Genomic DNA, 24215 nt, shown 5'->3' on the forward strand with positions numbered 1-24215 from the left:
GAGAACGAGTGTGGAGTTGAACCAGTGCCACGTTGCGGGTAGAGGTGTGTGGAGGTTTTTGTTGAAATACAAGGCTTTTAACGGAGAAGGGAGTCGCCATCGCCGCGGTTAGACGCCTTTGTACTAGAATAATACCGGGAAGGTGAAGAAGTATTATTACGAAAGTGATCAATGACATTTCTAGGGCCGATATTTGGTTTCGCGTCTACCGCGCCGGCATCTCCTTGGATTGCAGTGTTGGATTGCAGTGTTGGATACAGTGATGGTTTAGCGTGTGACGATAATGGAAAATGAAGAAGCCTGTGCTGAGATTAGCCGTAATTAGATATGTATGACGAAGGCAGTGGCTGTCTCCTTTTTTTTGTGTTTTTGAGACGAATATAGGTTCGTAATTAGTGAAACTGTGTTGGTGTTTTTCTTGTTACCAGACATTTCATTATCACAGTATTGAACAGGACGAACTGGAAAGTAACAACTTCCGTAGCAGTCAATTCCGATTACCAGCCCCATTAGGTACACGGTCATATTTATAATACATATTGGGCTGCTATTCGATCAGATCAGGTCGGGATAAATAAACGGAGGTGTTACACCTTGGCGACCATGACAGGACTAGTGCAATCTTCGGACGAATCGTAAAGAACAATAGATAATTTTATCTTGCTTAAAGCGAGAAAATATTTTTCAATTTCGGATGAAGACAGAGTATAAACTTTAAAATCATGACAAGAAACAGTGCATCTTGAACAATACGAAGTAATAGCATCTTACGATTGTGAATAAACTGTTTTTTCTCGCCATATTAGATAAGAGTAATAGTGTCGATAAACTGTGTTATAATGTGCAAACGCGTAAATCCGCACGAAAAACTGTGAAAAGTGAACGCTAAAGAAAGACACGCGTGAACATTACTACAACAAAACGAGCTAAGAATTCGTCACGGAAGCTTTTAAAGAAGTGTTTAGTAGTAATGTTATGACCGACATTGCTTTTTGAATAATGAAAATCGAGCAACTTCATGTGGACCCATAAACTGTTATGCAGGCGACAATTTATGTGGCGACGCAATTGCTGAATGACGTCACGCAGACCCGTGCAGCAGCTGCGCCAAAGAGCTTCGATCCGCGATGTGATTTCACACGTCATCCCAACTACCTGTGAAGGAGTAGGTCAGACGCAGACGCACTACACTGGACAGCGGTCAGCGCGACTTCGAGACACCGAGTGCCAACCCGGCATCTAGCGGTCGAACTACAAACTACTCCCGCCTGCAGCGCCACGGAGCAGCCGACTGAGAACTACGACGACTCGCCACAGATCTTCAGCGCGACTTCACGCGGCTCTGGTGGCAGTACAGCGCCACGCCCACTTCAAACGTCAAAACATGGCGACTCGTGGTTACGTCAGTTGGTGAGTGAAGACAACTGGTTAGCATAACATTAAATTGCAGTATACTGTCTTCACGATAAATAAACAGTTTTAAACTGTGTTTCACCTTAGAACAAGTGCCCAATTACAGTAATTTCCGAAAAGTTTACGAAACATACTCTGAAATATAGCATACTTATTTATGCATACTGCGCTGTCTAAATGGTGATTATACAGATATGCTCATTGTTTTTGGAGATTTTACATTTATAGATTCAATTAATGGTGTGATTTGTCTTATTTAATACATTTTACATAAACTGTGTACGTGAAAATTGATATTTGAATTTATTAGGTCTTGAGAGTTGTTATGTTCAGTACTCATACGTATTGTATCAATTTTGAAATTAACTGAAGATACTGCAGTTACTGTTTGATTAGTTTAGCGATAATCAGGAGTGTTTTGGGTTACAAGAGGTTATTTTATATTACTTGCTTGTGCATTAAAAATAAACCAAACATGTCTGCCGAAGATAAGCAGGTTTGTGAGGCAGTAGCTGAAAAGAAAGGGATAGGACAGGAAGACAGAGGTGATTCAGGAATCAGTGATTATGGATTGTCATTAGAAAGCCCATTAGCACATTCAACTAGTTATCCCGAGACACCGGGACAAACGACCAGAGATAATCCAGTTTCAGAGGGTGAGGATATATGGTTGATGTTAGCAGACCTGCTAAAGGAGACCAAGGCAACAAAAAAGAAATTAGAAGAAACTAGAGAAAGGGAAGAAATATTCCGCAAATCATTAATGGAAGGTTTACAAGAAACTAGAGAAAGGGAAGAAATATTCCTCAAATCATTAAAGGAAGATTTACAAGAAACCAAAGAAAGCTTAGAAAAATCATTTAAGGAAACTCTAGCACAAGAGATCAAAACATCGCAAATGAAGATAGAATATAATCTGAAGAAGGAAATGCAGGAGTTACAAGAACGACTGAAGATGGACATGAACGAGAGAGAGAGTAGGCTACAGAAGAGCATAGGCCAAGTCCAGGGAGATGTGGAGAAGATGGAAGGAAAGTTAACAAAAAAGATAGAAGACGATATTGAAGAAACTAATGCCGAATTGGGAGAAAGGATCACCAAACTGGAAACAAATTGCAATCATCGAATCGCTGAGGTGACGCAGATGCAGAAACAATGCAATGATGCGGTTAAGGGGATAGGAGATAGGCAAAACCAACTGGCTGTCAATCTGAGAAATGCTATAGCCGTGCAACAAGAAGAGGATAACAAGAGGGTTGCAATGGAGGTCAGGCAATTACAACAGGGAGTGCAACATTTGGAGAGCAAGACAGAAGAAATTGATAAACGAATTAGCAATGCCACTTTAACCGTTGGGGAAGGTAGAGTCATTACCTTGATGAGCGGTGATAATCGGTACGTCCAAAATAATACAGGGCAGAAGTTTAAACCAAAAGGAGGGTTGCACCCAATGATATTTATGAAACGATTAAAAGGAGTTTTCCCAGCACATTTCAAAGACGCAGACAAGATTCAATTTGCGATTGATAGGATGGAAGGTGAGGCCTTCACTTGGGGAGTCAGGAAGAAGGAAGGGACTACTAGTTATGATCAGTTTGAAGGGGAATTCTTGAAGAAATACTGGTCCAAAAGTCATCAGTGTGCAGCACGAGAGGATCGACGTAAAGAGGATAAGATCAGTAAAAAGTTGGAGGAAATGACACACCTAGATGGGGAGATTAAGAGGAAATGAGCCACAGTGTTATATAGGCGTCATAAGGTATTTTCTGAACGGCCAGGTATCATGAAAGAGGTGGAGTGTAAGCTAAAGATAAAGAACCATAAACCGTTCAATATAAAACAGTATTCCATTGCCCAGGCGAAAAGAAGAGCAGTAGATGAAGAGATACAGAGGATGATGGACCTTGGTGTTATAGAAAGGGCCAACAGTCAATATAACAACCCCCTATTTGTTGTTGATAAGAAGGATGAAAAGGTGAGGATAGCTTTGGATGCACAAACAGTGAACAAGATCATTGACTTGGAGCGGGACAAGCCTGAGACTATAGAAGAACTGATTCAAAAATTCCGAGGAGCAAAGGTACTTAGTAGTATCGACTTAACTGCTGGTTACTGGCAAATACCATTGGCCACAGAGTCCCGCCAGTATACAGCATTTACTTATGGAGGGAGGTGCTATCAATTTAGAGTGTTGCCGTTTGGGCTTAATGTGTCAGTGTCTGAGTTCATAAGAACAATGGATAAGATACTGGGCGAGGAGTTACTTAAAAAGGTCACCGTCTATGTGGATGACCTCTTGATAGCAAGTGAATCATGGGAAGAACATTTGAAGAGATTGGATGCAGTCTTGGAAGCTTTTGAAACCGCAGGGTTAACTGTAAACCTGGACAAGTCGGAATTTGGCAAATCAAAGATAAAATTCCTGGGCCATATAATATCAGAGGATAGTATCTATCCTGATCCTAGTAAAATGGAGGCTATTAAAAATTTTCTGACCCACCATAGTAAGAAGCAGTTGCGAGCATTCTTTGGGGTTTGTGAGTTTTATAGAAAATTTGTCAAAGGATCCGTACTTAATGCCCCAAGTATGAGGGAATTGACCAAGGCGAGGATGACGTGGCATTGGAGTGCAGAGTGCCAAACCGAGTTTGAGTATATCAAGGAAGCACTATATAGTGCAGACATATTGTACCACCCAGATTTTTCCAAGGATTTTTATTTGGGAGCAGACAGCTCTGACTATAGACTGGGGATACATTTGTACCAAATGGAGAGGAGCGGAAATGGTGAGAGTGTAAGAACAATAGCGTTCGGTAGCAGGAGTTTAAATGCTTGGGAGAGGAAATATTCGATTACTGAAAGGGAGGCATTGGCAATTGTATGGGGGTTTAAGTGGTTCCGTTATTATTTGGCGGGGAGGCATGTGAAAGTAGTGACTGACCATAAGGCCCTTACATTTCTGACCACAAGCAAGTTGAGGCATAGCAGACTAATGCGATGGGCCCTGGCATTACAGAACTATGACTTCGAGATAATTTATGAGCCAGGAGCAACCCATAGAATACCTGATGCCTTGTCAAGATTACCAGGTGACTCGAGAGGAATGTTGGTGGACAGGCCAGAAGGAGAAGGAGTTAGAATTAACCTGATGAAAGGAGTACACTATAAAGAATTCATAAGGAAGTTCCTAAAGAATGTGCACAGGGAACAGAACGAGGACGAGAAATTAAAGACAGTTAAAAACAAATACAGGTGTGCAGGAGAGGAAAGAATTTGCACATTTTATTATATTCATAATGGGATACTTTATAAAAGAAACAAGGAGAGTGAGGAGAAATGGAAACTCTGTGTGCCTGAGCATGTGGTAGAGAAATTAATTTGGTATACGCACTATAGTAATGTGCATTATGGACCGAAGAAGTGTCTGGAAAAGTTGAAGTTAGATTGTGCATTCAACAGCATGGGAAGGCATATACGTAAGATAGTGAGTACATGTGACACTTGTCAAAAATCTAAAACGACTACAGTACAGCACAAAGGATATAAGCATCCAACTGTACCAACAGCAATTAAGGACATAGTTGCAGTGGATCTCTTTGGGCCACTTCCTGCATCACGAGGGAATTACACACAAATCTTAGTAGTGGAAGAACTGGTTTCCAAGTACATAAAATTTTACCCGTTAAAGAAAGCCACTAGTAGAGCCATCATTAACCAGTTTAAGAAAGACTATTTTCAAAAGGTGTGTATTCGTAAGCGAATTTTGAGTGATAATGGGTCACAATTTAGGTCAAAGAGTGGACAGAGATGCTAAATGAACACAAAATAGAGCAAACTGCCATTTCTAGATATAGGCCAGCTTCTAACCCTGCAGAACGAACAGTGAAGGAATTGAACCGTTTATGCCGAACATACTGTCATAGGAAGCATGGTTCATGGAAAGAATACCTGGAAGAATTTGAGCGGGTCAGGAATCACCTCCCGCATGATTATACAGGGTTTGCACCATGTGAAGTATTGCTCAATCAAGAACCCGACAGTATTTTTCACGAGTTGCTAGTCTACCCACCAGGAAGTTCATTGACCTGGGAAAGGAAATTGGAGCTAGTGGAATTAAGTATGAAGGAGAAGGCTAGGAAAAGACAGGAAAGACACGACAAGCTAGTGAAACCGATAACTTACCGAGTGGGAGACTTGGTACTAGTAAATGTTCATGCAAAATCAAGGAAAATAAACTCTGAAATACAAAAATTCAACCACGTTTATAAGGGGCCATACAGGATTATAAAAATTGGTCATCCTAACACGGTGGAGTTGGAATATGCACGGACAAAGAGAGTGCATGGTAAGGAACATGTGGAAAACATGAAAAGGTACTACTCACACGAGAACAGGGATAACCCAGATGAGGAAGTGGAATTCGATTAGGGCGAATGTCTGAACTAGGGGGTGTTCAAGCTCCTTCATGTAGTTGGGTAAGACATGTTCAGAACATTTAGTTGTTAAACGGACATTTGAAAAAGGGGAATGTTTATTTGCATTGTATTTTCTGATGTATTATAACTAGAACTTCATATTTCATATCGACGGTTACCTGAGAATGGGTGTAAAACCTGTAACAACTAATTTGTAATATAATAACTCATATGTCATGTGTTCACGTAATAATTTTTGATTGTATGCTGTGTGTTACATTCAATATGGACTATAGAGGATTATTGCTGCTTGATAAAAAATTGTGATTTGGACAATGCCATGTTTGTGAGATGTAATAACCTTTTGTAGAATATTATTGTGGAGGCAGCCCACTACCGGAGTCGAGGGATTATTTGGTGAATTGTAATTTCATTAATTATTTACACTATGTGTTTTGTTCAGATGTAATGATATCTAATTTCCTTGCCGATTCTCTTACGCCAGAGGCTCCAAAGAAGTTTTCGAGAGCGGGGATGTAAGGGGTCCGTAGGCCCTTACTATAAATTTGCACTCGGCATAGTTCGATAGGGCGAACAATCGATTGTGTCGTGTTGCGAGAGCGAGTGTGGAGTTGAGCCAGTGCCATGTTGCGGGTAGAGGTGTGTGGAGGTTTTTGTTGAAATACAAGGCTTTTAACGGAGAAGGGAGTCGCCATCGCCGTGGTTAGACCCCTTTGTACTAGAAAAATACCGGGAAGGTGAAGAAGTATTATTACGAAAGTGATCAATGACATTTCTAGGGCCGATATTTGGTTTCGCGTCTACCGCGCCGGCATCTCCTTGGATTGCAGTGTTGGATTGCAGTGTTGGATACCGTGATGGATTAGCGTGTGACGATAATGGAAAATGAAGAAGCCTGTGCTGAGATTAGCCGTAATTAGATATGTATGACGAAGGCAGTGGCTGTCTTCTTTTTTTGTGTTTTTGAGACGAATATAGGTTCGTAATTAGTGAAACTGTGTTGGTGTTTTTCTTGTTACCAGACATTTCATTATCGCAGTATTGAACAGGACGAACTGGAAAGTAACAACTTCCGTAGCAGTCAATCCCGATTACCAGCCCCATTAGGTACACGGTCATATTTATAATAAATATTGGGCTGCTATTCGATCAGATCAGGTCGGGATAAATAAACGGAGGTGTTACATGCCCCAGAACGAACACATGTTCAGTGTGAAATTTAGAGCCGACTATTCTAATCTTGGTAAACAACGAGAAAGATGCAACTCAGATAATAATTCTGAATAAGCAGAAACAACATCTAACGACTCAAAATGAACTACATGAGAGGAAACCAGACAATTTATACGAGATTAAACGTTCCGAACGCTTGAAGTCCGGAAAATCTGTAATTAAGAACGCAATTTATGTGGGTTACCAGAAGAATCTTCCGCTTTCTGATATTTCAACCAATGACACATATTACGGAAGGCAGGTATCATTTTATTTGTTCAATATACATACGCTTTCTCCTACAAAATCTATATTTTACACGTGCATTTATAATTAGATTACGACCAGAACGATTAGCACACCCATAAACAATGCAAACTGGCATTTTTGATCGAACAACTTCCACTACTCGAAACGTTCAAAATGACTTACTTGACTCAATTCCTTTGGTCCCTATGGAGGCATGGGGCATCCAGGAGAACTCGCCATCTGTCTCTGCCTTTGGCCATTTGCATCAGTTCTGCCCATGTCTTGCCAACTCTTTTTGCTTCCCCTTCCACTGTCCTCTTCCATGCGCCCCTAGGTCTTCCTCTTTTCCTTGTTCCCTGAGGATTCCATTCCAATGCTTTTTTCTCAATGGCTCCATCTAATTTTCTCAATGTGTGCCCCCAACCACCTCCACTTTCTCTCTCGTATCTGGTCATCTATAGGTATCTGGTTTGTTACTCGCCAGAACTCTTCAATACATATTATTTCTGGCCACCAGATGTTCATGATGCGTCGGAGACCTATTTATGAAGCTTTGTAACTGGGGTGTTATCTTTTTATCCATTTTCCAGCTTTCTCTGGCGTACAGAAGGACAGCCTTCACATTTGTATTAAAAATACGGAATTTTGTTTTGTACCTGATATTTCTATTTTTTCCATATTGGATACAATTTTATGAAGGTAGAATTGCCTTTTTAAGACTGTTTTTCAGCTCATTTCCAGTTCCACCACCTTCCGTCACTATACTAGCCGGATACAGGAATGAGTTGACAGTCTCCACCCGCTGCTCCCTGTGAACAGTGGCACCTTCATGTTCCCTGAATTTACTCTCATTTCCTTTGTTTTGCCTGTATTTGTCTTGAGGTCAGCACTCTCTGCTTCTTCTTTCAGTAAGTTTAATTTAGCTTCCATATCAGTCAGCCTTAGAGCTAATAAAACTATATCGTCTGCAAAATCCAAATCCTCCAGACCTTCATAGAGGAAACCTGCATTCGTTCTTTTCATAAGTAGTATACACATCGATAGCGTAGCAGTGTTGAAATATAGCAAAATGGACTCCGCGTTATGTGTGTTTAGCTGGAATTTTTGCCCTAAAAGCTGGACTACCTATTTTACATATAAACAGAATCAGTTGGGTGTTGCAAATCGTTTATTAATAATTAATTACAGTTAGTTTTTTGCTTGATCAATCTTCAACATGCCTGAACTAATAAGGGTATCAGTAGCGCATGTCTCAACATTGTTGGAAGCCATGCGCGAGCGTGTTGGGACGGGAACGGGTTGGCAATTGCTAATGGGCACATTCTACCTTGCCTTGCTCGCTCTGCGCGTAGCGTTGCTGTGGCATTATGCGTTAGGCTCGTTCGGCCACAGATGTAAGAAACAGCATTGGGTGGTATACCTTTATACCCACAGTAGATCTCCTTATTCCTTCTTACACTAATGTCTCGCGCATTCGTCATTAGCTTGGAACGCGCCTTAGTTATGCGTTCTCTACTCAATCACTATAAAGTCTGATAAAAGCGGGACGAAGGGGGCTTGCATGTAGGCTGCACGCGATCGTAAAAATTAGGGCATCTGACAAGCCTACACATAAACGAATTGACAAGCACCAACATTTTTTCTGTGACATATCTTTCCAGAATCAAATTAGAAATAATTACCATCTTCATGGTTCTGACCAAGGATTTCGGGAGGTAGCCCTCGGATGTAAGGTGAATGCTGGAACTGGAATTCCCCTGCAAAATGTTGCCGATTTTGAGTCCCTCTATCCCACTACCATTTCACTTAGTATTAGGCGGAAAGGCCCTCGACTCTTTAATACGTCATTACTCGAACAGCACGTTCTATCTTTAGACGAAGGGAATGAAAATATTTTAAAAAAGTAAATGACCTGTACCTGTTGTTCTACATTAGTTATCAAGCGATTGAAGAAAACGTGAACAGTGAATAGTTGTTCCCCACTGTAGTTTACAGCTTGACAAACCCATCACACAACAAAATTCATTAAACTAATAGCTGTGTTACTATGCTCTTTCCTTAGCAATATTAAAGTAAGTGTAGTTCATTATCCTGTGCAAGCGGATCTTCTGAAAAGACGTTTCGAAAGTGAGCGTGGTTTTAACAAAAATGTTTTTCTTTAGGAGCTGTGGGAGAATAACAGGCGTTTGTTTGAATATCCACGTTGTAAGGAGCAGTCAATGTGCCTAACGGCTTTGCAAAGGTGGGAAGTGGCAGGTCAAGTTTCAGTAGTCCCTTTAACAAAAGCCGATGGTATTATTTTCAGACGAGAACTCGCTGGCGTGTTTCAGTAATCTGTCAATCGAGACATCAGTAGGAGAGTCATCAGATATTCACACAAACGCAACATTCACCACACACACACACACACACACACACACACACACAACACACGCACACACAACCAACCACATACGCATGCATATACACAAAATTTTAATTTTTTTCCAGGATAATGGATAACATTGTCTCTGAAATAAATTAGAGCATTTCCAATTCCCCAGTCCGACAAAGTTTTTCGGGCAGTTTCCGTCGGTCACTAGGTGAATGCCGGAAATGACAGTCTGCTCCCAAAAATTTCCAATTGGGATTCTCTGAGCGGCACTCCCAGCCTGCTGAGACATTTATCTGAAAAGAAATAACTTCTACAGCAGCACGACTTGCGCTCTCGAGATGGGAATCAAATAAGAAAAAATTTTTAGTGATGTCGCTCCACTATTTAGATGTCCTAAGGACTTACGAACAGTTGCTCTCACGCAAGATTTAATAATAACTTTTTGATTTTGTGGTTAGAGATTTGTTACAACCACTACTTGTAGCCACACAATGTACGATACTATTAAAACAACTGCGTAGGTGTCATTAATTACAATTACAGATAGTAATAAAACTTATCATTAAATTAACAAATACTTTTGTCTACTTACCGTCCTCGTCAGTTGAAGCAATGTATTCCTCACTCCGAGGTCCTGCACCAGCCCTGTTATAAGCTTGCACGACGATATTGTATTCGGTGAACTTGCGCAAATTTGACAAGGTTATTTGCAGATCTGTACCTGGAATTACTTCGTAGGTCTTAAAATGGAAAGGATCTGTTGAATTTCTCACTCGATAACCGACATGGTACCCCGTGATTTCACCATGTTGTAGATGAATTTCTGGCGGCTGAAATAATAAGTTTGAATTCACGTGAAGACACTTAATTTTGCAACATTTTCTGTACATTTAATTTAGACCATAGTTATTATGTACGTTTAACAGAACATGTACACTGCGCAACGGAATTGAAGGCTCACTTTGTCGAAAACCCGTAATCGTCTCCCGTTGCGACTCTTAAGTTTGAAATTTTGCTCAAAGGTGTCTGCAACTTTCCTCTGTAATGATACAAAGGCCTGGAGCTCTGCGCTTCAGGCAGAACATGTAGACACTTGTGATAAAAAGGCGAGAGCTCCTACAATGATGTGATGTGAAAGGTGGGTTAATAATGCCACGTTGTCTCCAAATTTCACCACTGTGCTACCCAACGCACCGTGGACCTTTCACACAGTGGGAAGATCGCCACAAACCGTCTTACCCAGATTTCACTGTTTCTTTTGATGGCTCTGTTATGGAGGTCAGAACTGCGACGCCCAGAATTGAAATCAAACTGTTTTATTACGACTGGCCGAGGAAAACATTTTAGGTACACCGCTGCTCAGAATCGACACGGAAAGGCCTCGCGAGGTGCTATAAAGGGAGTCACACTACCACTTTCCTTGGGGCATTAATTCCTTCACATCTCGCGATCGAAAACGGCAGTTCGTAGTACGATGGGAAATACGTTGATGTTCATGAAAACCTTTGACCCCGGACGTTTCAACCATTCTGTAACGACATTGTGCTGCTGCGTACCCACTGCACGTAATCGTTCGCTTTTGGAGTGGAGCGCGACAGAAATTTTGCTGTCGTGAATAGTATAGAAACACTAGGGACCGTTAAAAACCATTTGAGGAAAGCTGAACCTGATCGGAAGCAGTAGAAGGTGTTTATATTTTTACGGCTCTCCTGTTTCGCGTCCTCCTGTGGCATGTTGACACAAGCGCGAATGAAACAGGAAAAAGAGACCTTCTAAAACGCCCTTTTTCGGCAGAACCTCCACCATTATTGAAAATTTTAAAAATGAACTTATACGGAGACAACCTACGTGCCTGCAGCAGATACGCAACCCCTTGACATGCCTATGATTCCAGTTGCCTACCTGTAGGCGCCTAGGACAAGTTCACCGGTTCTCTCTGTACAGGTTCATTTTTAACATCCTCAGTGCAGTTGGGTGGGTGCCACATATGGTTTCGCCGAACAAAGGGGGCGTGGGGGGGGGGGGGGGGCGAGCGGGTGTCTTACAGCGCATGTGTCAATGCCCCCCCCGCCACGGTCCCTCCCCCGTGATCACGCTACTGGAGGACACGAAATAGGAGGGCCGAAAAGCATAAACACCCTTTGCTGCTTTCAATCGCGTTGAAATTGCCTCAAATGGCTTTTAACGGCCCCTAAGAGTATCATCCTGTACACGAGGACAAAAGTTGCAGTCGCGCTGCGTCCCAAGGTGTGCGATTACGCTTAATGAGGACGCAAATCCACAGTGTCGTAGCAGAAAGGTTGAAACGTCCAAGGGGAGGGGGTCAACAGAGTCAAAGGTTTTCAGCAACGTCGTCCTGTTGCTCATCGCATTGCGAAACTATCGCTTTCAATAGCGAAATGTGAGAGAATCTACACCCCCAAGGACAGGAGTGACTTCATTGACGCTATTTATGTTACCTCTTGAGGCCCTTTCGTGTCGATTCTGAAGGGTGGAGCTTGTGAAATGGTTTCATTGGCCACCTGTAAGACAGCTGCATGATTTCAACGCTGGGTGTGCAGTTCTGAGCTCCAGCATACAGAAGTCAAAAAACATGCGTCAAATGTGGTTAAGAGGGTTTGTGACGACCTTATCATCGAATGACATGTCGACGGTGGAGTTGGATAGAATTGTGGTGAAATATGGTGCCAACGTGATATCATTAACCAAACTTACACCTCACATGAGCTTCTCACCTGTGGCCTTTTTTTCGCATGTGTCGACACACAGCTGCCTGAAGCGTCGTCGTGCTCGAGGGTGACGTCGCAGAGCTCCACGCATTTGCACCACTACAGAAGAAAGTTGAAGGCACCTTTGAGCAAAATTTCAAAATTCTGCGTCGCAATGGAGGTGGTTACAGGGTTTCGAAAAAGTGATCCTTTAATTCTGTTACGCAGTGTACCTTAAAAACAGGCGTCCAAATGTCTTTCATTTTTGTGTTATCATATCCAGTTACATTTTCATGAATCAAAACCAAATGCTCCTAGAAATGAGTAAAAGTTAAAACACAATAATTGTAATTGAGTATAAGTTTTAATCCAGAAGCATTGGGCGTAGCTATCTTAAACAGGTTAGTGATAGCAAATTGAAGCAATTATTCTGAAGCACGTTAGCACCTCTCCATGTTCACAGCAGCCAGATTCAACACTTAGGGAAGAGTTTCAGACATCTTTTGAAAAAGCGTAAAACAGTATCATTATATGTGTCGGTTTCTTCGGAATCCCAAAAAAATTCTTTGCAGTGTCCAATACATCATGATATTTTGTACGCCAGTCGACAGAACTGCCTTTGCCAGCTCTCTTTCCGTATCGGTGGTTTGCAATCAGGCGCTAGATTGACATATTGGGGTGGCATTTTAGTCTGTTGCGTGTCCGGATTCACGATGCGGGAGCCCGTCACGATCTCAAACTAATCGTAATTATTTATTAATTCCTGAATCTCCGTAATGATCTATCATTTTGAAGCGTTCATTATCTATCTTAGGAGTAATTTATGTTCAAAGGGGTAGAAAAATGAGAACTTCAGAATGAGTTATGCAATAGAGTTGTCTGTTGATTGGAAACTTTTTAACACATTGATACAATTACCTCTCTCACACACTTGTTTTAAGCCGAATCTTAGTCTTTCTGTCTTTCTGACAACGCAGTACCAAAATTGCGCGCAGTCTAAAAATAAAAGTACAAACGCACCGATTTATCGGTCGACCGAGCAATCGACCAACTTGGTGGCAGCTTGCACAGTGCCCGTCGAAGCTCCCACCTGTCACAGCGCATCTCTGTTCCTGTCTTTGGCTGCGTGTTATTTATGTTGCGTTCTTTGATTTTGTATTCGTCGAGATGACGTGTGTTATAAGAAAGATGCGAAAACTAGGATTTGGCTTGGCTGTTTCAGAAGTGAGGAGGCTAAGAAAAGATGGGAGAAAGCTATGGGTAGAGAAGCAGGTTGTTCAAATGAAGAAATTCATCCACACTTTATTATTAAAGGAGCTAGTATCCAGCGATTTCACTAATTATTTAAAACGGAACGAGAAATGTTTTTCTGAGCTGCTGAACCTCGTCAGTTCACGTTCGACCAAAAGGAATACTATGGTGAAGGACGTTGTAAGCAATGAGAAGAGGTTGTCAGGTATGCTAAGGTTTCTGACTACTGGCAGAACTTTTGAGGGTCCCTAGTTCAGTACACGTGTATTTCTACAGTTACTATTTAAAATGATTCATGGGACTTACAACGTTATTTACAGGAGCCTGAGGAAATACAATACAAGTAAAAGGCATTATTTTTATGTAAGCTTGATTTATTTATGTAGGTAGAACAAAATATCTCCCCTATAAGTTTAGGAACCATCCAAGTTAGCAATAAAAAGATATCAGTTGTTTATGGCACATATTATTTGATAAATGCAGCTACAGATATACAAGAACAAGAAATACATTCACCAAAGGTTGGAAGAACAAAAAAAGTTTCAGTCCTTCACTTGGGCACCATTTGTCAGCTCGTAGTAGACGGTATGACGTTTGGCTGGATTGTTTTCAACTCTTCCTGCTACGAAGTACGTGCCTCATTTCTTGTGCAGTATCTCTATTACTATAATCCTCGCACGATGTGTCCCAGAGACGTCCACAAATTTTAAATTTCCCAAAATTTCGTCGACTTCACTTTCCGTCATGTTAACGATACTTGAACAGCATTTTTTCCCTCGCGATCACTTACAACAGAGCGACATCTAGGATCGTGTAACTCATCTGTAAAGGAGACTGCATATAGAACACGTGTGCTATCCATTCTTGAGTACTTGTCGAGTGTTTGGGATCCCCATCGGGTAAGATTAAAAGAAGACTTCGCAGCAGTTCAGAGCCATGCTTCTAGATTTGTTACCGGCAGGTGCGATCAATTTACGAGCACTAGGAAATGATCCGTGAATTCAAACGGGAATGCATGTAGGAAAGATGATGTTGTTTTCGCAAAATGTTGTTGAGGAAGTTTATGGAGCTGGCATCTGCACCTGTCTGCAGAACGATTTTACTGCTACAACGTATATCTCACTAGAGGACCGCAAAGGCAAGACAATTTGGGCTTGTATGCAGACATTTGTGAGTGGAACAGGAAAAGGAATGACTAATAGCGGAACAAGGTACTTTCCACTATGTGCAGTACGGTGACTTGCGGAGCATGGAAATATAGATGTAGAACGACAGGAGATTCCCATTCCTCTACAACTGAGTATTCAGGAAGAAAGATGACATATTAGGTCTCACTGTACACAGGAAACCAATAAGCAATATCCAATATTTTCAGCACCTCGTCACTCAGCCCATCATGGCGCTGTTCCATATAGAAATATGAAGACCTGTAGCTTGTATTAGTGTTTGTAAGTACGTGTAGCAATTTAAAGGCTTTTCAGACATGTCTTGTAGTTTGATGGTTTCACAACAGAGCACTAAATGATTCCACCTGTTGCGTCGCCGCTTCACTAAAAGAACATTGTACCTATCTCAGCCCAGCAATGCGTGCCGGGTCTTTTGTAGTTGCTTGTAATAATAATAATAATAGTAAAAGAACGATTCCTTCTTTCTCAGTAATTTTGTGTTCACAGGCATGAAAATTTATGCACATAGTACTTTGAGTTTGTTAACAGAGATTTCTGATACGAAAAATATCATGTCCATGTGGTTATTTTTGTTTTTTTATACGATCGTAAATAAACCATCCTAATGAACACGATTGTTCAGTCGCAGAAACGAGAATATGTGTAGTATTTGTATTAGCACCTTAATTGTTCTAGAGTAGGTAAACAAGTTAATAGTGATGACAGAACAAATAGTGACGAACTGCGCTTTCATTGCGTTGGTGAGGCAAATAGCGACGATGTGAGTAAAAGTTTTGTTATTTTTCTTTTTGGTTTACGCTGATCGTGAAATGCTATCTAATGTGGATGGCTCAGCCAAAGTCAACCTCATGATTTTTATGACAAAGTTTACAGCTACAGAATTTCTGTGTGAAAATATGAGCATACCTTCCAAGTGATAAGCAGGGCCTCCGAATTTCTCACTTTGATTTGTATATCACGAGGTGGCCCACCGGGTACTTCTTCTGTTGTCGTAACAGACACGACGTCACTTGCGTTAGACATACCAACAGAATTTTCTGCAAGTACCCGCAGCTGGTAGCTGTGAGCAGGATGAAGCCCAATGACGGAAGCTTTCTTCTGAGTGCCGCTCACTGCAGCACGTCGACTATTGTCCCAGGAACCTGACGAGAGACAGAGATCTGAAGAATGAAGATACACACTGCTGAAGACAGTATTTTCAAGGCCGGAGGCGGCGGAAATCAGTACCGGCTGCTAATAGGCGACACCGAATATAAATAACTTTTTGGTGCATCACAAACGAGCACCGCGCTGTTAAAGGCTAACATTGATCGATATGCAACATGCGTTGTATCAAAATTATTTGCTGATAGAGACTAATAACGTCACTGCATTTTAAGGTTTAAGCTGTTGTCATGGTTGATTCAGTGAAATAACACCTCTTTTACTTCAAAATCTTATCATCCCTCAGCATTTAAACCGAAGCAAATGTTTTTTACGGTTCTCAACCACACATGGCTATCTGACATGTCAGCCATTCTTCCACTGATTATGAGGTCCAAAGCAAATGTTAACTGACTTGTAGCCTATCAGAGAGATCAGTAGTAACTCAATGTTACAGTAATCTGTTATGCAGATATCATCTTAAGTGAAGGGATATACAGCACAGCCCACATTCTTGTTACTTAAGTTCTATTGCACGAATAATAAGTGTGGAAACTACCTTTAAGAGAAATCACTTTTCGGTAGCTAGACAATCGATACTTGCAGTATGACTTTTGTCTTTGCTCATAGCACAAGGCCAGCATACTATAAATTTTATTTCGAATGGTGTTAGTGGCAGTGATGTGTGTAGTTATGGCTTTGTTTGAGTAAAAATGATTATACTATTACTAATAAGCTTGGATGGCATATATTTCTCGTTTCCTACAGAATTCTGCAGCGTTTTGTTCCGAATGCTTGAGGTCTGTCACAACAATATTGATATCTTTAGTACACGGTAATTCTCAGACATTTGCCGTATTCATTATCACACTGTTGTGAGCTTTAATATTCATACCTATACTTGAAGCTTAGTTCTGAAAGGAATATCGAAAAGACAACGCTCCCGCTGTTCCGAAATGGCTGATTAACGATTTGAAGATGATTGACGAGGGAATGATACGCATTCAGATTAAGAGCGCTGTAAACTGTGTGTACACTAAAAGTATAGATAACGACGTTTGTGAAAAATGCTCAAGAACACTGACGGTATCATAAAATTCAAACACAATGATTGATCTATCAGCACAGTCTTGGATTGCGATCTTTTAGAGTCTGATTTACCGTTCGAAGTTCCACTCGAAAAGAGCACGGATTTTTTAGTCTGTATGGGATAGTTTACGTTATCAGAAAAGAAGTGTGGTCTGAAAACTTTTGGCGTGGCGAGTTCAGTGGTAGTCATATAGCTGAAGTAGAATTACAGGAGCACATACCATCTTAAGTGCCTATGTGCGGTCATAGTACGTATGTTGTGTGTGAAAACGAAGCCCCAATTCAGCTGAACGCTTGAGAGAAAATTGTCCTTAGACATCCCGTACAACTGCCTATTGAAAAAAATTCAGACAGGGATAATGACATATGCAACTGTTCTGCTAACTATCACCGAAGAGAAAGGGAGTGGCATGGCGAGTGGGAAAGCTGATAATTAACGTATATCAATCGACGAGCATGCAGTCAGCGTCTCTAATAACACACATGACGGGGAACATCGTAATGCGCCATGGAAGTGGAAGATCACGTGGAGATTGCAGTTAGCGTTAGTGGCACTATTACCGAAGAGCAGGGGAACGGAATGCTGAGCGATAAAATAGTCAATAAAAGTAAATCAATCGATGAGGATGTTATCAGCGTGGCTAGTAACACACAGGTTGAGAAACATCAGAATGCTCCTATAGAAGTAGAAGAGGATGTAGAGATGGAAGCCAGCGTTTGTGATGGCAAAAAACAGATGCGAAGCGATGAAAATAACTATTCCAAAAATGTAGCAAACAAATGCGATGACAGATTTCGAATTGACGAAGGCACCATGCTGGGAAAACCAGAGGAAAACTTGCACAGTAGCAAAACCTCTTCTACCAAGCTACAGTCTTCAAAATCTTAGTTGTGCAAGCACAGGACAACAAGAGTACCTTGTTGGAAACAGGCAAGGCAAACAGCGAAGAAGCTGAGAAACGAAACATCAACAGCGAACCTCAGTTCCTGTCTCGGTACCATAAAATTCGAACACAATGATTGATCTGTCAGCACAGTCTTGGACTGCGATCTTTTAAAGTTTAATTTACCGTTCGAAGTTCCACTCGAGAAGTGGAGATCTGCAAAAACCAGCTGGGAATCTAAACATTGTATCCTGGGCGGATGATTCATCGGCCGCACCGAATGTTTAATTAATAATGGTCTGACACAGAATAATGCAAACGACGTAGGAAAATAACTAACAGAAAGAAGCCCTAGAGTGTTCTTGATACAAACTACCAGTGGAACTGGAAATTTAGACCCTAACCCACTTCTTATACGAACGTCGATAAGAGTTTCCATGATACTAACACTCAGTATCCCGGGTGTTATCACATCGTCTAAATTGGAGGTTTTAGATACAGTATTAAAAACTAATTATGTCCACGTAGCGTTGCTGCTGGAAGTAGTAGGTCAAGACATTTCCCTTAGAATGCAGGAGAAAACGGACGCGGTTGTGTAATCCTAACAAAGAGAGGTCTGGAAATAAGTCAACTTGTATTTGAACTAGGCGTCCACGTGACGAAAGGAGTGATAAATGAAGTCACTCTCGTAAACGTGTATGCCGCAGCCGGATTGAACAAGAAAAGGACTAGATAAAATTCCTTTCAGAAAAATCTCGCCCATTGTTTGAGGAACTACCACAATGGACTGTTACTTGGGTGTGGCTTTAAATGTGTTCAAAAGTGGTTCAAATGGTTCTGAGCACTATGGGACTTAACATCTGAGGTCGTGAGTCCCCTAGAACTTAGAACTACTTAAACCTAACTAACTTAAGGACATCACACACACCCATGCCCGAGGCAGGATTCGAACCTGCGACCGTAGCAGCCGCGTGGTTCCGGACTGAAGCGCCTAGAAACGCTCGGCCACCGCGGCCGGCAAGACGTAGTCCAACAGCTTAACATGCTGATGAATCATAACGCCTACATCAGCATCCCGATTGGACAGATTTATGTTTAAAAAAATATGGACGTAGACGACTATGAAATAACACTGCGCGGTGTAACGGATCACAACGTAGCTATAATTGTAGTCGAAGGATTCTGAAGACAAATCCCGTACGGTAAGAGCTACTGGAAAGTAAATACTACCGTCCTCGAGGACGAACGTGTTGAAGAGAACTTTAGAACTGGATTCTTGAACTACAAAAGAAAGAAACGATTTTATATAAATCTCAGTTAATGGGGGAAGAAGGTAGACAAACTACGTATTGTAAGATTTTCAAAAAGTGACGTCTCTACAATTTAGAGAGAGAATAAAAAATAATGAAGAGAGTAATTGTCGGAACATAACAATCAGCAACCATGCAACGACAGGCAACACGCCAGACTTCCCGTTAATAATCTATTACAAGGCGCTCTGCAGTCACTGCCAAGTATAAGATACGAAGATAAATGCATTCTTAAACAGTTGTAAACAGAAATTAATGAACGAAATCAGAAATTCGTTCACAGAATCTGTGACAGAAGATTCACTGGAATCCATAGTCAAAACTTGCCAAGGAATGGAAGTTCAGGCATTGACCGGGTCACCCACGAATCTTAGCATAAAGGTGATGAGTTTTCCGAAACCACGAAACGTAAGATCGTAAACAGGAAGCTATACACGGCTACAGACCAGGATTAATAGTACTTTTGCCGAAACATCCATCAGCGAGCACAATATAGGATTATTGTCCAATCATGCTACTTTGCACAGATTACAAGAGAATAATAAAACAGAAATAATAATAATAACAGAAAAAATTGTCGCTGTGAGAATACATAGAGTACTGCATGAAATTACCGTAAGAGACCAGAAAGGTACTGTTGCGTTGCAGGCAAATAAATCTTAAATGGATTAGGGATACTTCGAGATTTCGGTGCAATCGCCAACGGAAATCAACAATAAGGCTTTGGTCTCTTCAGAAATGTTTTAAAGGACAGTGCGTTTGACAGTGGGTCACGAATTATTGAGAGAAGGGATTTATTACTTCAGTTTCTCGGGATCAATAACACAAGCAAACTAACAGGTAAATGGAGAAATAATCCAAGTGTCGATTACCTAACAGAAGGAACTCCAGTGTGAGTGATGTGTGATGTGTTAGACAAGGCTGTCCATTTTCTATAGTTTTATTTGTAATATCCTTAAAGCCATTAATAATACACTGCATGGCCATAATGAAGCTAAAAAGATTACGAACATCAACTTTAAAGTCAACGAATACGCAGATGTCTTAACCATAACAGTGAAAAATAACGCTGTACTGATACAAACGAACCAAATTTTGGAAACTTAGTGGTTGGAATGAAGAACATCTATTAATACTGGCAATAATACTTTCCCAGCCACTCATCCCTTCGACGAATGTGACAAAATAAAAGTACAAGGCATTCTACTTCGAAATGAATCAATAAGTTCTTGAACAAGAACGCAAGAAAGTTGTGCAGAAGATAGCAGATATGATACGCTTATGTGTCGAATGCGATAACACCTGCGCATTGTCCAAGGCAAGGCACATGTCACAGATACTTCCCTGAAAAATCAAATTATTGTCGTTATATAAACATGGATAGGTTGGTTCCTAAACAGAGGGATGCTGTTCCGCCGGGCCGGAGAACAGTTAACGCTCCAAACGAAGAAAGGGGAAAGGGGTACTACTCCCTGTGAAAAACTGTACTTCATGCACTTACTCTGAATAGACAAAAACTCTTCAAGGAAGCATGCGACATCCATGGAAAAACTGAACCACATAGACAAAAGGAATAAAAAATAAAAAAAAAATTAATAAAAAAATAAAAAAATCGACCTCTATTACGCACGTTCAGCAGGTTGTAGAGAAAATAGAAACAGAAATCAATCACAGCACAACGATTACTACAGGAATTTTATCATCAGATAAATGAGTGACTGCTCTCACTCAATTTAAAATACTGCATGTGCGCTGGAAGACTACGTGGAAAAATCTCACTATCCGGTATGTTGCCTCAGATATTAAAGAAAACGCAACCTATGAAAGGCAACAAAACAGCAGCCAGAACGAATAAATTTTGTAGAAAGTACTTGGAGTACAAAGGAGACGCCACAGGAAGAGCTTTGCTTTGGGCATTGGCTGGAAATGTTCCGTAGACTCGCGAGGAATCACGTGCGCTCACGTGTCGAGCCGCAAGGTGCGACAGTGCGTTGGCGGTGATCATAAGTGGCCGTACTCGAGGCCTCACAGGGCGGTGTCCGGAAGCGTCAACGTGGAAGGGACGGCATGGCCTGCCGCGCAAGTTAGAGGCAGGGGCGGTGTAGCCTGTGAGACACTTCGGAACAGACACCTGTCGAGTGGGGACGTCGGTACAGTTCAGGTCCAGGGCCTGAACGTGTAGGATTCGCTCTGGCTCTGCTCGCGCCCTTACTTATCGACATATCTCCCTCCAAGTGATTTTGCAATCACGAGTAGTATGCTTTCATTCAAGCCATTATCCAATTTTTGCTCGTACGACCAGTTAAAGGTTGTAGTTATTCAAGCCTTGCCTTTGTTCGATTATTTCCCGATCGAGCTCCATAATTATTTCAAACTTCCAGTTAGCCATCTCCATGTTAGCTGACTGGACGGATCTTCTCCAGTCTCCAGTGTCACTGACTGTCTGGACTGCTTGCTGGAAGCGACGTAGGGACTCGATTTTCTGGTGTCAGATATGTGGTGTTGGTAGTGGATTAGCGAGCAGTTTTCATGCCACGAGTTATAGGAATAGGTCACTTCTGTTTGGAATATCGAACCTGTTCAGCGTGACGTCAAGGAAAACGACGGAACGGCTTAGAGAACCCCTTTTGCATTACTTGAATAACCGTATGCAGGCCAGCGGCAGAGCCAGGAGCTAGGAGAGTGAAAGAGCTCTTGAGAAGCAGAACACGCCCTAAGAAAGAAGAAGAGGACGGGACTAGCCCAGCAAGAGACGGCGCCTGGGGACAAGGAAGACATCCCGGAAGGCGGCCAGGGACGATGCAGCCTCGGTAGCAGCAGTCACACGGCGCCTGAAGTCGAGGAGGACATCTCGGTAAGCGTCGACGGGCGTCGACGGCGCTAGGAGCCTGCGGCCACGGTAGCCAGAGTGGGGTCGCAGAGGGTGCGCAGAGGCGGTGCATCGGCACAGGTGTAGAGGACACCAGCGCGAGGTTCCAGACCACGGGGCGAGAGGCAGCCAGCAGTAGCGGCAGTCTCTGCGGGCAGCACGCGGTTGCAGACGACGAGAGGCGGTACCTCAATATCGGCGACGACAAACAGCGGCCGCAGCGCAGACAGACGCCCGACCCTGCAGATGGCGGCGTGAGACAGCGGAAGGCAGACAGTAGCAGCAGCGGCGGCGACGGCGGATAGTGGCGCAAGGGCAACGCTTCGCAGCAGACGGCACACAAAAGCAACGGCAGCAGTAATTCCAGAAGTAATTCCAGTCTTTTAGACTAGCAGCCATGTCACGAGACGGAGATAATGTTTCTGGCGCAGGCTCTGATGTACCTCAGTCCCAAAATAGACAATTTGTTAGTTTTTCAGCTATGCAAAAATTAATACCACAATCGTTTGACGGCGCTAAGGCCACTCTAATTGTGATCTTGCGTCTAAACTTATAGGCACAGAGTAGCGTGATACACTTTCGAAATTTGTTAAAACTAAAATGGCGGGCTCAGCACATAGCATGCTATTAGTCAGAGATTAAGCGCCACTTGGTGAGATGTGCATTGCCACATTAGTAGAAAATTATGGTAGTAAAAGGACACACGACTTCTTTGCATGCCAGATGTCTGCAAGTCGGCAAGAACACGGGGAACGTATAGCTCAAAGGGACCCGAAGTGGGGTACCATGCAGCACCATTTCGAGGAAGCAGTCGGAGATACCATGCGAGAATCGTAGCCAGAAGGCGGCCTTGCTCTCATTTGGAAATTAAGCGGAGCAGTGTTTATCCAAGGAATTCACGATGACAGGATAAAGACAACAGTGTGTGTGTGTGAGGTGAGCAGCTAACCTTAGAAGAGACAGTAGAGATAGCTTTGACAGAGGAGAGCGTGGTAGCCTGAGCCCGAGAAAAGATGATTTCCCGAGGTGGCGGTGCGGTGCCACGGACCGAGAAGAAAACCACAAAGTGTTTCACGTATGGGAGACTAGGCCATAAGACGCGAGAGTTCTTTTCGTGAATCGCTACTGAGGAAATTTAGAGAACCAGCATTTGAGGCTGACTGCAGTACAATTTTACTGCCGCCAACTATCATTTCGCGGAAAGACCACAAATATAAGATAAGAGAGATTAGGGCTCGTTCAGAGGTATATAGGCAGCCATTTTTCCCTCGTTCTGTCTGGGAGTGGAACAGGGAGAGAAGATGCTAGTTGTGGTACGAGGTACCCACCGCCACTCACCGTATGGTGGATTGCGGAATATGTATGTAAATGTAGATGTAAATGTAGAGTGTCGTGGAGATAAAACAGTAAGAAAGGTGGGGCTGGTTGTAGCAAGAAAAGGCAAGGAAACGGTCCAGTCACTAGTAGTGAGGTGCTCACAATGTAATTTGCCAAGTCCATGTGTGCATCTAAGGTTTTTAACGTGTTTCATATTCTAACGAAACGGTCATTTTGCGAGAGACTGTGCAGAAAGCGTTTGCCATGCACAGAATACACATAGCAAAAGTAAAAGCAAGGGAAACTAAGTAAAAGCGTAAGAAAGCAGTCGCCTTACGCCTTACCTGGTAAGTTATTAACAGTCGCCTGCGAAAGTAAAAATGAATTTATACAACTGGAGTGTCAGGACGGTATTACTAACTGACTGAGATTTCTCATAGACAGAGATGAGCAGATAAGCCTAGTTAGGAGAAGTAGTTTGAGAAACGGTGGAGAGTATAATCCAGCCGAACTTTTTACGATTTGGGGAATCGCTATTATGGTTGCAAGGAGCGACTGTGAAACGAAATGCAAGTGAGGCATCATTTCCAAGTAATTGGAAAAGATGTGGACCTACCATATGATGGGCTGTTGGGCCGAGACTTTTCCAGAGAACATGGAGTCGTAATCAGTTATGTCACTGGAAGCCTGTGGATCCGCTGGGAATGAATCAGAATGAAGACGGAGCAAGAGTGTGAGCGCCATCCGGTGCAGATTGGTATTAGGAGTCGGAA

General features: G+C 42.2%; 1 protein-coding gene across 1 annotated transcript in view; it reads right to left on the bottom strand.

Annotated features, from left to right (window-relative positions):
• LOC124594064 (Down syndrome cell adhesion molecule-like protein 1 homolog) overlaps positions 1 to 24186 on the bottom strand; it is a 137643-nt gene extending 113457 nt beyond the window's left edge. Inside the window, exons 1-4 of the mRNA XM_047132414.1 lie at positions 24059 to 24186; positions 20129 to 20250; positions 15737 to 15972; positions 10277 to 10514 (exon numbers count right to left, since the gene is read on the bottom strand). Coding sequence (XP_046988370.1) covers positions 10277 to 10514; positions 15737 to 15972; positions 20129 to 20250; positions 24059 to 24186 — 724 coding nt within the window. The remainder of the gene's footprint in view (positions 1 to 10276; positions 10515 to 15736; positions 15973 to 20128; positions 20251 to 24058) is intronic.
• Positions 24187 to 24215: the final 29 nt, after the last annotated feature.

The sequence above is a fragment of the Schistocerca americana genome, chromosome 2 (genome assembly GCF_021461395.2).
Source record: "Schistocerca americana isolate TAMUIC-IGC-003095 chromosome 2, iqSchAmer2.1, whole genome shotgun sequence".
Classification (NCBI taxonomy): domain Eukaryota; kingdom Metazoa; phylum Arthropoda; class Insecta; order Orthoptera; family Acrididae; genus Schistocerca; species Schistocerca americana.